This window comes from Bolinopsis microptera, chromosome 5 (genome assembly GCF_026151205.1).
Source record: "Bolinopsis microptera isolate Bmic1 chromosome 5, MBARI_Bmic_1.0, whole genome shotgun sequence".
In the NCBI taxonomy this organism is placed as follows: Eukaryota; Metazoa; Ctenophora; class Tentaculata; order Lobata; family Bolinopsidae; genus Bolinopsis; species Bolinopsis microptera.
This window is the reverse complement of record NC_087076.1, coordinates 582,403-600,167: the sequence shown is the minus strand read 5'-3', so window position 1 is coordinate 600,167 and position 17,765 is coordinate 582,403. Positions and strand designations below refer to the sequence as shown.

General features: G+C 44.4%; 3 protein-coding genes across 10 annotated transcripts in view; all 3 read left to right on the top strand.

The window, feature by feature from the left end:
• The window catches only part of LOC134815899 (cilia- and flagella-associated protein 53-like), an 889,273-nt gene that overhangs the window by 444,687 nt on the left and 426,821 nt on the right, over window positions 1–17,765 (top strand). The gene's annotated exons all lie outside the window — the stretch shown is intronic.
• Window positions 1–17,765, top strand: part of LOC134815896 (probable ubiquitin carboxyl-terminal hydrolase MINDY-4) — a 623,521-nt gene that overhangs the window by 450,416 nt on the left and 155,340 nt on the right. The gene's annotated exons all lie outside the window — the stretch shown is intronic.
• LOC134815889 (cGMP-specific 3',5'-cyclic phosphodiesterase-like) overlaps window positions 1–17,765 on the top strand; it is a 75,899-nt gene that overhangs the window by 41,472 nt on the left and 16,662 nt on the right. For all 8 annotated transcript variants that reach the window (XM_063824486.1, XM_063824485.1, XM_063824488.1 and 5 more), the window contains exons 5-11: window positions 2,536–2,609; window positions 3,307–3,505; window positions 8,344–8,494; window positions 12,421–12,510; window positions 13,719–13,877; window positions 16,523–16,690; window positions 17,450–17,738. In XM_063824486.1, coding sequence (XP_063680556.1) covers window positions 2,536–2,609; window positions 3,307–3,505; window positions 8,344–8,494; window positions 12,421–12,510; window positions 13,719–13,877; window positions 16,523–16,690; window positions 17,450–17,738 — 1,130 coding nt within the window. The remainder of the gene's footprint in view (window positions 1–2,535; window positions 2,610–3,306; window positions 3,506–8,343; window positions 8,495–12,420; window positions 12,511–13,718; window positions 13,878–16,522; window positions 16,691–17,449; window positions 17,739–17,765) is intronic.

The window sequence follows — 17,765 nt, the reverse complement described above, 5'->3', positions numbered from 1 at the left end:
TACACGCCTGTAATTACACACACACAGCACCCTACACGCCTGTAATTACACACACAGCACCCTACACGCCTGTAATTACACACACAGCACCCTACACGCCTGTAATTACACACACAGCTCTGTGAGCTGTACTGAGAGAGCTCTCAACACTTCTCCGTCACAATCACATTCCGATAATTCTTGCAGATCCCTCATTTTAGCGTGTACATTGTGGAGATACAACCCTGTAATGTATAAAGGTACCTGAAGTATAGGTACCTGAAGTATAGGTACCTGAAGTATAGGTACTGTGTGTAGGTACTGTGTAGGTACTGTATATAGGTACTGTATATAGCTACCTGTAGTATAGGTACTGTATATAGGTACCTGTAGTATAGGTATTGTATATAGGTACCTGTATATAGCTACCTGTAGTATAGGTATTGTATATAGGTACCTGTAGTATAGGTACTGTATATAGGTACCTGTAGTATAGGTATTGTATATAGGTACCTGTAGTATAGGTACTGTATATAGGTACCTGTAGTATAGGTATTGTATATAGGTACCTGTAGTATAGGTATTGTATATAGGTACCTGTATATAGCTACCTGTAGTATAGGTATTGTATATAGGTACCTGTAGTATAGGTACTGTATATAGGTACCTGAAGTATAGGTACTGTGTAGGTACTGTGTAGGTACCTGCAGTATAGGTACTGTGTAGGTACTGTGTGTAGGTACCTGTAGTATAGGTACCTGTAGTATAGGTACCTGAAGTATAGGTACCTGTAGTATAGGTACTGTGTGTAGGTACTGTGTAGGTACTGTATATAGGTACTGTATATAGCTACCTGTAGTATAGGTACTGTATATAGGTACCTGTAGTATAGGTATTGTATATAGGTACCTGTAGTATAGGTATTGTATATAGGTACCTGTATATAGCTACCTGTAGTATAGGTATTGTATATAGGTACCTGTAGTATAGGTACTGTATATAGGTACCTGAAGTATAGGTACTGTGTAGGTACTGTGTAGGTACCTGCAGTATAGGTACTGTGTAGGTACTGTGTGTAGGTACCTGTAGTATAGGTACCTGTAGTATAGGTACCTGAAGTATAGGTACCTGTAGTATAGGTACTGTGTGTAGGTACTGTGTAGGTACTGTATATAGGTACTGTATATAGCTACCTGTAGTATAGGTATTGTATATAGGTACCTGTAGTATAGGTACTGTATATAGGTACCTGTAGTATAGGTACTGTATATAGGTACCTGAAGTATAGGTACTGTGTAGGTACTGTGTAGGTACCTGCAGTATAGGTACTGTGTAGGTACTGTGTGTAGGTACCTGTAGTATAGGTACTGTGTGTAGGTACCTGCAGTATAGGTACTGTATATAGGTACCTGTATATAGCTACCTGTAGTATAGGTATTGTATATAGGTACCTGTATATAGCTACCTGTAGTATAGGTACTGTATATAGGTACCTGTATATAGCTACCTGTAGTATAGGTACTGTATATAGGTACCTGTATATAGCTACCTGTAGTATAGGTACTGTATATAGGTACCTGTATATAGCTACCTGTAGTATAGGTACTGTATAGGTACCTGTAGTATAGGTACCTGAAGGTACTGTGTATTGTGATTTGTGAGGTGGGTTATGGTAACTGCAATGAATAACTAATAATATAAGCCTGGACTCGTTATTAAGCTTCCTAGCTATAGCTCTGTCAGCAGACACCCACAATAATACATATTATAACATTGATATGAACTGTAAATAGCATGTAACAAAGTAACTTCCTCTGTTTAGACAGCGTAACCAGTAGTATTACGTAACCCTTGTGTTGTTTTAACGTGCCCAAACGTCACTATTTCACCATTTCACTACTTCTCTACTTCACTACTTCACTATTTTTCTACTTCACTACTTCACTATTTTTCTATTTCACTATTTCACTATTTTTCTATTTCACTATTTCACTATTTCACCACTTCACTACTTCTCTACTTCACTACTTCACTATTTTTCTACTTCACTACTTCACTATTTTTCTATTTCACTATTTTTCTATTTCACTATTTCACTATTTCACCACTTCACTACTTCTCTACTTCACTACTTCACTATTTTTCTACTTCACTACTTCACTATTTTTCTATTTCACTATTTCACTATTTTTCTATTTCACTATTTCACCATTTCACTACTTCTCTACTTCACTATTTTTCTACTTCACTACTTCACTATTTTTCTATTTCACTATTTCACTATTTTTCTATTTCACTATTTCACTATTTCACCATTTCATTACTTCTCTACTTCACTACTTCACTATTTTTCTACTTCACTACTTCACTATTTTTCTATTTCACTATTTCACTATTTTTCTATGTCACTATTTCACTACTTCACTACTTCACTACTTCACTATTTCACTATTTCTCTATTTCTCTATTTCACTATTTCCTCAGTTTCCACACTGCTTACACTCTATGATACCAGATGAGACTAATTCTACAAACTGACATGAACTTTCTCCCCAGGTCCTTCTCGGACGATCTCATCAACATCCGCTCCCTGCTCCCGACTAATCTACAGCTCCCAGGCGAACCTGGAGGTAAGTATTAAGGGAGGGGGGGGGGTAATCATATTGCCTGTTTTTTCGCGCTGCTGTTAAAATACAGGCTCTGTTCCGTCACTCCTTTCTGAAGAATTGGACATGTTAAGATGATTTGGCAAAATTTAGCCGAAATTGGACCAAATATGGCTGGCACCGGTGAACAATGATAGTTATTACTATTCACTATTAGTTATGATGACCACTCCACTGCCAGCCAAACATGATGTCAAATAAAACTTATTTCATCAGAAACCTTCGGCTTTTCCGTCTTTGTACTTGTACTTGTACTTATGGAAATTCCGTCTCTTCTTTGAAAATTCCTAAATTCCTTGTTAATCATATTAAAGGCATGTCAGTACAATCAGAATTATTTAGGCATAATTTCGAGCAGCGAGAATTGAGAAACATTTTAATGTGTAGCATGTGATAGGTATTCTATCTTTGTTTGGTGGTAAGTAATTCACGAACTAATTTATACTAGAATGACAACAGTAGGAGCAGTATAGGTACTGTGTAGTAGCTATTATTACAATGTACACACACTTTTGTCCAGTTTCTTCTCAGAGAATTCGTATGCGAAACCTCGCCAGCTTGTTCAGCTTTCTCTCTGGTTGTTTTTCTAATAAGACCCGGAAAATCTCCCTGGTCTCTGAACCCCCCGCTTGTTTGCCCACTAAAAGCAAGAACCCTTCAGAAGAGCCCTCAGCACGGCGGAGGTCCCGTGAGGAATGGAGGCAGCTGAACGAGCCTGACCTTATGATGGAGCTTGTCAGAGACATCGCTCAGGATCTCGATCTAGTGTCCCTCTGCTTTAAGATTCTGCTCAATGTTGGGATATTGACGAACGGGGACAGATGTTCGCTATTTCTTATATTCGGCAGTGGAGATCAGAGGTTGGTCTTACGGATTTTCAATTTTCATCCATATTTTAAATTGTCACGTTCCGACATCTGGTCGGGGAATAACCGGGTATAATTCTATAAATATCAGGAAGCACTGTGTCATATTATATATACACTGTGTAATGAGACCACAAATATATTATATCCATCTCCCCGGGTAGCTGAGGGGGGAGAGAGGGGGGGGGGGGGAGGGGGGGAGGGGAGGGAGGGGGAGGGGGAGGGAGGGAGGGGAGGGAGGGAGGGAGGGGGAGGGGGAGGGGGAGGGGGAGGGGGAGGGGGAGGGGGAGGGGGGGCGGCTGGATGAGCTGAGTTTATTGCATGAATTCGTTAAACTGAACCGCAAATGCCACTCAACAATCCCGGAAAAAGAACGTAATGGAAGGAGCAGCAGGGTATTTAATTATTAGGACAGTTACCAAGGTATGTAATGGAAGGAGTAGCAGGGTATTTAATTATCAGGACAGTTACCAAGGTATGTAATGGAAGGAGTAGCAGGGTATTTAATTATTAGGACAGTTACCAAGGTATGTAATGGAAGGAGTAGCAGTGTATTTAATTATTAGGACAGTAACCAAGGTATGTAATGGAAGGAGTAGCAGGGTATTTAATTATTAGGACAGTTACCAAGGTATGTAATGGAAGGAGTAGCAGGGTATTTAATTATTAGGACAGTTACCAAGGTATGTAATGGAAGGAGTAGCAGAGTATTTAATTATCAGGACAGTTACCAAGGTATGTAATGGAAGGAGTAGCAGGGTATTTAATTAATAGAACAGTTACCAAGGTATGTAATGGAAGGAGTAGCAGGGTATTTAATTATTAGGACAGTTACCAAGGTATGTAATGGAAGGAGTAGCAGGGTATTTAATTATTAGGACAGTTACCAAGGTATGTAATGGAAGGAGTAGCAGGGTATTTAATTATTAGGACAGTTACCAAGGTATGTAATGGAAGGAGTAGCAGGGTATTTAATTAATAGGACAGTTACCAAGGTATGTAATGGAAGGAGTAGCAGGGTATTTAATTATCAGGACAGTTACCAAGGTATGTAATGGAAGGAGTAGCAGGGTATTTAATTATCAGAACAGTTTACCAAGGTATGTAATGGAAGGAGTAGCAGGGTATTTAATTATTAGGACAGTTACCAAGGTATGTAATGGAAGGAGTAGCAGGGTATTTAATTATTAGGACAGTTACCAAGGTATGTAATGGAAGGAGTAGCAGGGTATTTAATTATAGGACAGTTACCAAGGTATGTAATGGAAGGAGTAGCAGGGTATTTAATTATTAGGACAGTTACCAAGGTATGTAATGGAAGGAGTAGCAGGGTATTTAATTATTAGGACAGTTACCAAGGTATGTAATGGAAGGAGCAGCAGGGTATTTAATTATTAGGACAGTTACCAAGGTATGTAATGGAAGGAGTAGCAGGGTATTTAATTAATAGGACAGTTACCAAGGTATGTAATGGAAGGAGTAGCAGGGTATTTAATTATTAGGACAGTTACCAAGGTATGTAATGGAAGGAGTAGCAGGGTATTTAATTAATAGGACAGTAACCAAGGTATGTAATGGAAGGAGTAGCAGGGTATTTAATTATTAGGACAGTTACCAAGGTATGTAATGGAAGGAGTAGCAGGGTATTTAATTATCAGGACAGTTACCAAGGTATGTAATGGAAGGAGTAGCAGGGTATTTAATTATTAGGACAGTTACCAAGGTATGTAATGGAAGGAGTAGCAGGGTATTTAATTATTAGGACAGTAACCAAGGTACCTTAGTTCCCAAAAATTTGTGTGCCATTATATTGAGCACAATTTATTTGAGCCCGAAAAATTTGGGCAGAAAATTTGAACTCATTTGGGCGACCGAAAATTTGGGCACAAATTCTTCGAAAAATGAACGATTTTCCACTAAAATTTCAGTTAGATATTTTCCTTAGTTCATTATTATTCCAGTCATTTTGCTTTCAATTTTAAGCATGTAGGTGGTAGTCTGAGTTGTTTCACATTATGAAATTTACGATCTGCCCAGTAACTACTAAAAAATACAGTGATGATGGCACAGTACAATATGATAGATATACAATAGTGATATTTAGTCTCTCAATCAGATAGTTTAGTCTACTTACACTCAGCATATCTTATCATACCCCTTTCACATACAATTATCATTATGACGCCTCACCAGATGGTCGAAAGGTTTGGAAGAAAATTATAAGGTTTACACCATGATTTATCAAACTAAGCGGCACATACGCTTAGCTTTGGGGGAAACATAATTGTGTGTAGCGAACTACTGTAAACCCGGACCAAAGGTCTTGAAGTCTAATTCCAGTTATTTCTATTCATTTAAAATATAAGCCCGTTTACTTGGTCAAGCTATGAATGACAGATTAGAAAACTAAAATTTCAAATATTATTTCACTTGGATATGAAGAAAAAGCCATCTTTCTATAGATTTCAGGGCCACAGGCCAAATGCCAAAAGTTTGGTTAGCAAAAAATTTAGCAGACGGAAAAGATTTATGCAATTAATTTGGTCTGCAAAAAATTTGGGCGAGAGGCCCGCTCAAATTTTTGGTCGCCCAAATTTTTGGGAATTAAGGTATGTAATGGAAGGAGTAGCAGGGTATTTAATTATTAGGACAGTTACCAAGGTATGTAATGGAAGGAGTAGCAGGGTATTTAATTATTAGGACAGTTACTAAGGTATGTAATGGAAGGAGTAGCAGGGTATTTAATTAATAGGACAGTTACCAAGGTATGTAATGGAAGGAGTAGCAGGGTATTTAATTATTAGGACAGTTACCAAGGTATGTAATGGAAGGAGTAGCAGGGTATTTAATTATTAGGACAGTTACCAAGGTATGTAATGGAAGGAGTAGCAGGGTATTTAATTATTAGGACAGTTACCAAGGTATGTAATGGAAGGAGTAGCAGGGTATTTAATTAATAGGACAGTTACCAAGGTATGTAATGGAAGGAGTAGCAGGGTATTTAATTATTAGGACAGTTACCAAGGTATGTACGCCGCCGCCAGACGCCGCTTCACCGATAGATTTCACGAGGTCTCAAGCCGGCGTGCAAATCTCGACCTTTTGAATTTCGATTGATAATTTTATGTGTATTTTGAGAACGCCGTTTATACACGGTGCCACCAGCTTGTATTATTGGAACAGTAAACAAGGTCCCACTACACTCCCCCACTAATGTCCCATGGGGATATTACCCAATAAGCGGGTATTAGCGTAGACCGGCCCCTAACTCCCTGCCAGGACTGCTACATTATTAGGTTACAACAATTGCTGGACATATGACAACTCCCTACTAGGGGGGGGGGGGGGGGGGTTGTAGCATTAGTACCTCTCCCTGATACTAGGGGGGTGTAGCATTAGTACAACTCCCTACTAGGGGGGGTGTAGCATTAGTGGGGGGTGTAGCATTAGTGGGGGGGGGGTGTAGCATTAGTGGGGGGGGGGGGGTGTAGTATTAGTACAACTCCCTACTAGGGGGGGGGGGGGTGTAGCATTAGTGGGGGGGGGGTGTAGCATTAGTACAACTCCCTACTAGGGGGGGGGGGGGTTGTAGCATTAGTACCTCTCCCTGATACTAGGGGGGGGGGGGGGGGGGGGGGGTGTAGCATTAGTACCTCTCCCTACTAGGGGGGGTGTAGCATTAGTGGGGGGGTTGTAGCATTAGTACCTCTCCCTGATACTAGGGGGGGGGTGTAGCATTAGTACAACTCCCTACTAGGGGGGGGGGTTGTAGCATTAGTACCTCTCCCTGATACTAGGGGGGGGGTGTAGCATTAGTACCTCTCCCTACTAGGGGGGGGTGTAGCATTAGTGGGGGGGGGGGTGTAGCATTAGTACAACTCCCTACTAGGGGGGGGGGGTTGTAGCATTAGTACCTCTCCCTGATACTAGAGGGGTGTAGCATTAGTACCTCTCCCTACTAGGGGGGTGTAGCATTAGTACAACTCCCTACTAGGGGGGGGGGGGGGGGGGGGTTGTAGCATTAGTACCTCTCCCTGATACTAGGGGGGGGGGGGTGTAGCATTAGTACCTCTCCCTACTAGGGGGGGTGTAGCATTAGTGGGGGGGGTGTGTAGCATTAGTACCTCTCCCTGATACTAGGGGGGGGTGTAGCATTAGTGGGGGGTGTAGCATTAGTGGGGGGTGTATCATTAGTGGGGGGGCTGTAGCATTAGTACCTCTCCCTGATACTAGGGGGGGAGGGCTGTAGCATTAGTACCTCTCCCTGATACTAGGGGGGGGTGTAGCATTAGTACCTCTCCCTACTAGGGGGGGTGTAGCATTAGTGGGGGGGGTGTGTAGCATTAGTACCTCTCCCTGATACTAGGGGGGGGGGTGTAGCATTAGTGGGGGGTGTAGCATTAGTGGGGGGTGTATCATTAGTGGGGGGGGCTGTAGCATTAGTACCTCTCCCTGATACTAGGGGGGGGGGGTGTAGCATTAGTGGGGGGTGTAGCATTAGTGGGGGGTGTAGCATTAGTGGGGGGTGTATCATTAGTGGGGGGGCTGTAGCATTAGTACCTCTCCCTGATACTAGGGGGGGAGGGCTGTAGCATTAGTACCTCTCTATGTGAGTTTCATGTACATTGGCATTCAATGGAGGACACAGTGACCAATTGTAAATCTACAGATAATGCAGGAATAATGCAGTACTGCAGTAATCAGTAACTACACCGCAGTGTCTCATATCTTTTAAACTTTCTTAATGTAGTATGCGAACAATCAAACCTCCCCCTCCGGCCCTCCTATATACTATACTCCATTCTTCATGTTACCCTGGTGAAATGCGACAGGTTTCTGGTGAGTAAGCTGTTTGACGTGACAGAGAACAGTCAGCTTACAGACATGTACGAGCACAAGCCGATCAGGATACCGTACGGTAAGGGCATTGTGGGGTACGTGGCTGAGAGCGGGGAGATCGTCAACATTCCGGACGCTTATCAGGTACTACACCCCACTGCTACACTTGGTGGTGTTGCTACTACACCATCACCCAAGTACTACACCCCACTGCTACACTTGGTGGTGTTGCTACTACACCATCACCCAAGTACTACACCCCAGTGCTACACTTGGTGGTGTTGCTACTACACCATCACCCAAGTACTACACCCCACTGGTGTTGCTACTACACCATCACCCAAGTACTACACCCCACTGCTACACTTGGTGGTGTTGCTACTACACCATCACCCAAGTACTACACCCCACTGCTACACTTGGTGGTGTTGCTACTACACCATCACCCAAGTACTACACCCCACTGGTGTTGCTACTACACCATCACCCAAGTACTACACCCCACTGCTACATTTGGTGGTGTTGCTACTACACCATCACCCAAGTACTACACCCCACTGGTGTTGCTACTACACAATCACCCAAGTACTACACCCCACTGCTACACTTGGTGGTGTTGCTACTACACCATCACCCAAGTACTACACCCCACTGGTGTTGCTACTACACAATCACCCAAGTACTACACCCCACTGCTACACTTGGTGGTGTTGCTACTACACCATCACCCAAGTACTACACCCCACTGGTGTTGCTACTACACCATCACCCAAGTACTACACCCCACTGGTGTTGCTACTACACCATCACCCAAGTACTACACCCCACTGGTACACCACGTGCATAACATTACACCACATGTCATTATAAGACAAAGGAGCAGATACCTCCGCAATACTAGTACTTACAGCGCTATTTAAACCCTCCTTCATACCTCTTCCTTAATTAGTCCTATTATGTGATTTAAAATGTTGGTTTTAAAGATGAAATCTATTATACCATTTGCTATATAAAACTGCTGCCATGTACTTTATAAAGATTAGTTGGGTCCTGAGGCAAATTGTCACAAAATATTTACGACAAATAGAGAAATAGCAACTACACCACCCCTCCCTCACTAGAAACTACACTCCCACCCCGCCCCACTAGCAACTACGTCAACCTCTAGCGACTACGTCCCTCCCCCCCCCCCCCCCTTCCTAACAACTACACCCCACTAGTAACTACAACCTCACCCCCCCCCCCCCCCTTAGCAAGTACACCCCCACTCTCACTAGAAACTATGCCCCCCCCCCCCCCCCCCCCTTAGCAAGTTCACTCCCACTCTCACTAGAAACTATGCCCCACTCCCCCCTTTAGCAAGTTCACTCCCACCCTCGCTAGAAACTATCCCCCCCCCCCCCCCTTAGCAAGTACACCCCCACTCTCACTAGAAACTATGCCCCACTCCCCCCTTTAGCAAGTTCACTCCAACCATCGCTAGAAACTATCCCCCCCCCCCCCCCCTTAGCAAGTACAACCCCCACTCTCATTAGAAACTATGCCCCACTCCCCCCTTTAGCAAGTTCACTCCCACCCTCGCTAGAAACTATCCCCCCCCCCCCCCTTAGCAAGTACACCCCCACTCTCACTAGAAACTATGCCCCACTCCCCCCTTTAGCAAGTTCACTCCAACCATCGCTAGAAACTATCCCCCCCCCCCCCCCTTAGCAAGTACAACCCCCACTCTCATTAGAAACTATGCCCCACTCCCCCCTTTAGCAAGTTCACTCCCACCCTCGCTAGAAACTATCCCCCCCCCCTTAGCAAGTACACCCCCACTCTCACTAGAAACTATGCCCCACTCCCCCCTTTAGCAAGTTCACTCCAACCATCGCTAGAAACTATCCCCCCCCCCCCCCCCTTAGCAAGTACACCCCCACTCTCACTAGAAACTATGCCCCACTCCCCCCTTTAGCAAGTTCACTCCAACCATCGCTAGAAACTATCCCCCCCCCCCCCCCCCTTAGCAAGTACACCCCCACTCTCATTAGAAACTATGCCCCCCCCCCCCCCCCCCCTTAGCAAGTACACCCCCACTCTCACTAGAAACTATCCCCCCCCCCCCCCCCCCCCCTTAGCAAGTACACCCCCACTCTCACTAGAAACTATCCCCCCCCCCCCCCTTAGCAAGTACACCCCCACTCTCATTAGAAACTATGCCCCACTCCCCCCTTTAGCAAGTTCACTCCCACCCTCGCTAGAAACTATCCCCCCCCCCCCCTTAGCAAGTACACCCCCACTCTCACTAGAAACTATGCCCCACTCCCCCCTTTAGCAAGTTCACTCCAACCATCGCTAGAAACTATCCCCCCCCCCCCCCCCCCCCCCCTTAGCAAGTACACCCCCACTCTCATTAGAAACTATGCCCCACTCCCCCCTTTAGCAAGTTCACTCCCACCCTCGCTAGAAACTATGCCCCCCCCCCCCCCCCCCCCCCTTAGCAAGTACACCCCCACTCTCACTAGAAACTATGCCCCACTCCCCCCTTTAGCAAGTTCACTCCCACCCTCGCTAGAAACTATCCCCCCCCCCCCCCCCCCCCCCCCCCCCCCTTAGCAAGTACACCACATCCCCAACTAGCAATCAGAGTCATCATGCTACATACTACTTACCACTACTTACATGCGCCTCTAAATTTAACGATGATAAGAGAGTAGGATCATTAGCCTGGCACGTTGCCAAACTAGTACCCACTTGTGAGCTTGGCACATTGCCAAACTAGTGCCCACTTGTCAGCCTGGCACATTGCCAAACTAGTGCCCACTTGTCAGCCTGGAACATTGCCAAACTAGTGCCCACTTGTCAGCCTGGCACGTTGCCAAACTAGTGCCCACTTGTCAGCTTGGCACATTGCCAAACTAGTGCCCACTTGTCAGCCTGGAACATTGCCAAACTAGTGCCCACTTGTCAGCCTGGCCCATTGCCAAACTAGTATCCACTTGTCAGCCTGGAACATTGCCAAACTAGTGCCCACTTGCCAGCCTGGCACATTGCCAAACTAGTGCCCACTTGTCAGCCTGGCACATTGCCAAACTAGTGCCCACTTGTCAGCCTGGAACATTGCCAAACTAGTGCCCACTTGTCAGCCTGGCACATTGCCAAACTAGTGCCCACTTGTCAGCCTGGCACATTGCCAAACTAGTGCCCACTTGTCAGCCTGGCACATTGCCAAACTAGTGCCCAGATGTTATAGTGCTGTAGAGAAGTATAATAGTATTGTATACCTTACGAGACATATTTAAATGGTACGAAAGTCGGTGGTTATTCAACAACAAAAAAACACCATATTTTCGGACCACCAAAATTTAGGTCACCATCATTATTTTCCTCAAATTATGTTTCATATATTTTCCTTAATTATGACTTTCTCGATTTACTATCAACTTATCAATATAGTAAGTTATAAACATGATTCATCAAACAATTAATGAACACTAGTATTCGATCATGAATTATTGCTTTAAAAGGGATTTTGGACACGTTCCATTAAAAATAAGCAGGCTCTGTCACTACTTTATTGGCCACGGCGGTGAAATTCTGGGATTAGTGGAAGATAACAAACACTGTCGGTCTCCTACCTATACCCTCTGGAGGATTATAAATTAAGTTGAGGCTAACTTTCAAAGGCTCCGGAGAAATTGTTTACAAGATGAACAGCTAATCAGAGAAGATTTTTGTATTTAATTTTCTCAAATATTGGGTTTCATTTTTGTAAAATAAGGAGATGAAAAAATCCCCAAATACCATGATTTAATTTGGGGTACGAAATGTGACGGTTTTCGGTAAAAATTCCCATATTTTCGTTCCCAAATCATTAAGGTCACTGGAATTATGTCGAACATAAATATGTCTCGTAAGGTATCATAATCTAGTAGTTTACCCACACTTCCGTTACAATAATCATTACAATTAAATTTGATTGTTATTCTAATTACGCCTAGTCATCCAATGTTATTTTTTACTCCACTTATACGGCTCACTAGAATACTTCTCTAATTTTAATCCACTTCATTGTAGAAACACTTCAGGACGAGCGGTTTAACAAAGCTATCGATATGCAAACGGGTTTCAGAACGAAGAGTATTCTCTGTATGCCAGTCAAGAACAACCAATCAGAGGTGAGTATTCAAGAGTAACCAGGTATAAACTGCACATCATAGTCATTATCAACTTATCAAATGCAACTGTAGTTGGGGTACGCCCTTACTGTGGGGGTTGCTAGTGGTAGTGGGGTACGCCCTTATTGTGGGGGTTGATAGTGGTAGTGGGGTACGCCCTTACTGTGGGGGTTGCTAGTGGTAGTGGGGTACGCCCTTACTGTGGGGGTTGCTAGTGGTAGTGGGGTACGCCCTTACTGTGGGGGTTGCTAGTGGTAGTGGGGTACGCCCTTACTGTGGGGGTTGCTAGTGGTAGTGGGGTACGCCCTTACTGTGGGGGTTGCTAGTGGTAGTGGGGGTACGCCCTTACTGTGGGGGTTGCTAGTGGTAGTGGGGTACGCCCTTACTGTGGGGGTTGCTAGTGGTAGTGGGGGTACGCCCTTACTGTGGGGGTTGCTAGTGGTAGTGGGGTACGCCCTTACTGTGGGGGTTGCTAGTGGTAGTGGGGTACGCCCTTACTGTGGGGGTTGCTAGTGGTAGTGGGGTACGCCCTTACTGTGGGGGTTGCTAGTGGTAGTGGGGTACGCCCTTACTGTGGGGGTTGCTAGTGGTAGTGGGGTACGCCCTTACTGTGGGGGTTGCTAGTGGTAGTGGGGTACGCCCTTACTGTGGGGGTTGCTAGTGGTAGTGGGGTACGCCCTTACTGTGGGGGTTGCTAGTGGTAGTGGGGTACGCCCTTACTGTGGGGGTTGCTAGTGGTAGTGGGGTACGCCCTTACTGTGGGGGTTGCTAGTGGTAGTGGGGTACGCCCTTACTGTGGGGGTTGCTAGTGGTAGTGGGGTACGCCCTTACTGTTGGGGTATTATAACTACCCGTCTAATCACTATTACCGCCTTGTTGTGTATTTCAGCTACTGTGACACAATCCAGTAGCTGAATATTTAAAATAACATACGCTCGAAAATGTGAATTATACAAGCATATTTCAATATATATAATATATAATATACAATACGACATATTGTTGTAATGCCGTCAATGCTGCGCAAATTTAGCATGATTGTGTGTGAGATGGTAGAACTAAACATTGTAAGATTATATTACTAGAATGATGAAGATCAAACGATTTTTACGCTTATGAACACAATAATATGTGCAACTCACACAGTAAGGGTGTACCGCCACTCCCACTAGCATCCCCCACAGTAGCTCAATCAAACAATCTTGCAGATTGTAGGCGTGGCTCAAGTGATTAACAAGAAGGACGAAGAAGGACCCTTCACAGCTAATGATGAGAAGATATTCGAGAGATACCTGACTTTCTGCGGTATCGGAATCACAAACGCCCTCCTTTTCCAGTCGTCTGTCATCATGTACAAACGTAGCGATGTAAGTTTGCAGCATGTAGATAATCATTACTGTGTGTGTGGGGGTTGTAGTTAATCATTGACACGTCCTATTGATTTGTTTTGATCCGCTGTAATGCTTTTTGTTCATATAAAGAGAACTGCGTTCCAGTAAAACATGAATAAAATAAAATTTTTTGAATATTTCGCTGTACAATACAATATAATATGAAGTTACGATAAGTGATGCTCAAGGAGTTTCATTGAAGGACAGAGGTAGAAACTAGTGAATTAGGTAGGAACTAGCCACCACCCCGCTCTGCACCCCACACCAGTCACCACCCCGCTCTGCACCCCACACCAGTCACCACCCCGCTCTGAACCCCACACCAGTCACCACCCCGCTCTGCACCCCACACCAGTCACCACCCCGCTCTGCACCCCACATCAGTCACCACCCCGCTCTGTACCCCACACCAGTCACCACCCCGCTCTGCACCCCACACCAGTCACCACCCCGCTCTGAACCCCACACCAGTCACCACCCCGCTCTGCACCCCACACCAGTCACCACCCCGCTCTGCACCCCACATCAGTCACCACCCCGCTCTGCACCCCACACCAGTCACCACCCCGCTCTGCACCCCACACCAGTCACCACCCCGCTCTGCACCCCACACCAGTCACCACCCCGCTCTGCACCCCACACCAGTCACCACCCCGCTCTGCACCCCACCCCGCTCTGCACCCCACACCAGTCACCACCCCGCTCTGCACCCCACATCAGTCACCACCCCGCTCTGCACCCCACATCAGTCACCACCCCGCTCTGCACCCCACACCAGTCACCACCCCGCTCTGCACCCCACACCAGTCACCACCCCGCTCTGCACCCCACATCAGTCACCACCCCGCTCTGCACCCCACACCAGTCACCACCCGGCTCAACCCCACACCAGTCACCACCCCGCTCTGAACCCCACACCAGTCCCCACCCCGCTCTGCACCCCACACCAGTCACCACCCCGCTCTGCACCCCACACCAGTCACCACCCCGCTCTGCACCCCACACCAGGCATCACCTCTCCAGTAGTCTAGTAGATTCCTAGTTCCAACAACACTTGTACATTGCCGTTGTAGTGAGTGTATATAAGCGCTAATGCTTTACTCTTGTTCCTGAGAATGTGTTTCCGTTATACCTGACTAGTGACTGTATCTGTATATACTGAGAGTCAAATCTAACAGCTACACATTCTACTTGAGCTACCTTTACACTGCACTAATGTTTATAACATGATATTATCTTACTCCTTGTAATGCAGAGTGAAGTGTAAATAATACGTTATATTATATTATATTATAGAGACGATTTGTATGTATCATGTGCACTATGTTGTGCGCTATGTTGTGCACTAATGTTGTGCACTAATGTTGTGCACTATGTTGTGCACTATATTGTGCGATATGTTGTGCGCTATTTTGTGCACTATGTTTTTCACTATGTTGTGCACTATGTTGTACACTATGTTGTGCACTAATGTTTTGCACTATATTTTGCGCTATGTTGTGCACTATGTTGTGCACTATGTTGGGTATCTTGGTGACAATTCATGTACTCAGGCAGACCTAATTTACATCCAGCCTCGAATGCAGCAGGTTTGTTTTACAGAGAGAGAGAGTGTTCATACTACACAGTCCCTAGTCACCTTACAGCTGGAACTAGTAGTAGGGAGGAGCTCTATAAATTCAGCTAGCCCTAACTCAGCTCAATAATTTGGAGTTCATTTTGAGCACCTGAATGAAAAGCATTTGCCTCAGTTTTGAGCTTCAAGTTTAGTTAGTCACATCATACCTCAGTTTCTTTTAAAACCACTAGATCAGCTAACTGCAGACACGGAAAATCGCTATAACTTTGAAAATTCCAGAGTGTCACGTCTTTAAAACCGTCCTTTGATGCATGACTCAACATAGTGCACCCCAACATAGTGCACCCCAGCATAGTGCACCTCAACATTGTGCACCTCAACATGGTGCACCTCAACATAGTGCACCTCAACATTGTGCACCTCAACATGGTGCACCTCAACATAGTGCACCTCAACATAGTGCACCTCAACATAGTGCAACTCAACATAGTGCAACTCAACATAGTGCACCTCAACATGGTGCACCTCAACATAGTGCACCTCAACATAGTGCACCTCAACATAGTGCACCTCAATATAGTGCATGAAATCACACGTTTACCACCTTATTGTGACTGCATGCACAAAGTACTTATAATTGTTACTACATATTATTATATAAAGATATAACTATACGATAACCAGTATAATATCTTTACCCTGCACTAACGTTTATAACTTTGTACTCTGTATTATGAAGTGAAACAATAGGATTATTACTTTATTAGTATTTCCACTTCATTATGTGGACATTTTACATAAAGTATTACTATATCACCATACAGGAGCTAATACCATAATCCTGATACTATCCTATTGTTAATTTAGCGGAGGTGTAAAATAGCACGTGTTAAAAAACACCTGGAGAAGGTCCGTGTGTCACCTGGTCACGTGATTGCTAAGCAGTAAGCTGTTAGTATGGGTCCGTGTGACACCTGGTCACGTGATTGCTAAGCAGTAAGTCACGTGATTGTTATTATTATTGACGGATAACTCCTTGCAGTCGCTGGTGCTGTTAGCTCACTACATATTCGAGGAGCAGCGGGATATGGACAATCTGTTGCGGCGGGTACTGAAGAAAGGGTGCGAGATGTTTAGTTCCACTGGGTGCAGGATATTGCTTATGGAGTGCCCTGAAAGTGATGGTCTTAATCTTGATAAACCAGATAATGTGAGTTTTATCATGTTAATATAATGATCTGTTAACATAGTGATATGTTACCATGGTAACGAAATGAATTATGTTATCTTTTTCATAACATTTTCAGTTTTCACTGGTACTTTTTAAGTTATAATCTGAAATGTCCTGCCAATATTATGAACTGAGCGATGTTATTATGAACTGAGTAATGTGATTATGAACTGAGTGATGTTATTATGAACTGAGTGACGTGATTATGAACTGAGTAATGTGATTATGAACTGAGTGATGTGATTATGAACTGAGTGATGTTATTATGAACTGAGTGATGTGATTATGAACTGAGTGATGTGATTATGAACTGAGTGATGTGATTATGAACTGAGTGATGTGATTATGAACTGAGTGATGTTATTATGAACTGAGTGATGTTATTATGAACTGAGTGATGTGATTAGGAACTGAGTGATGTGATTATGAACTGAGTAATGTGATTATGAACTGAGTGATGTGATTATGAACTGAGTGATGTGATTATGAACTGAGTGATGTGATTATGAACTGAGTGATGTGATTATGAACTGAGTGATGTGATTATGAACTGAGTGATGTTATTATGAACTGAGTGATGTGGTTATAAACTGAGTGATGTTATTATGAACTGAGTGATGTGATTATGAACTGAGTAATGTGATTATGAACTGAGTGATGTGATTATGAACTGAGTGATGTGATTATGAACTGAGTGATGTTATTATGAACTGAGTGCTAAGTGTATAAACCACGCAGGGCCAGGTAGTGAAGACTGCAGATGCGTTTGTGAGCTGTTTTGAGATCTACACAGGGGATGACATTAAGAACAAGGAGACCGGAGATGAGTACGAGTTCCAGAACATTCTTACTCCGCAAGACACGCTAGCTAGATATGTAGCTTCCAATCTCAAGACGGTTAATGCAGTTCCAGGCGAGCAGATAGACGGGTTTGAGGGTATGGTGTGTGCGGAGACAATCGGAGCAGACAGGGAAATACGCAGTATCCTCGCCATGCCTATACTCAACGAGTCCAGAAACGTGCTTGGTAAGACATCACGTGGTCCACTTTACT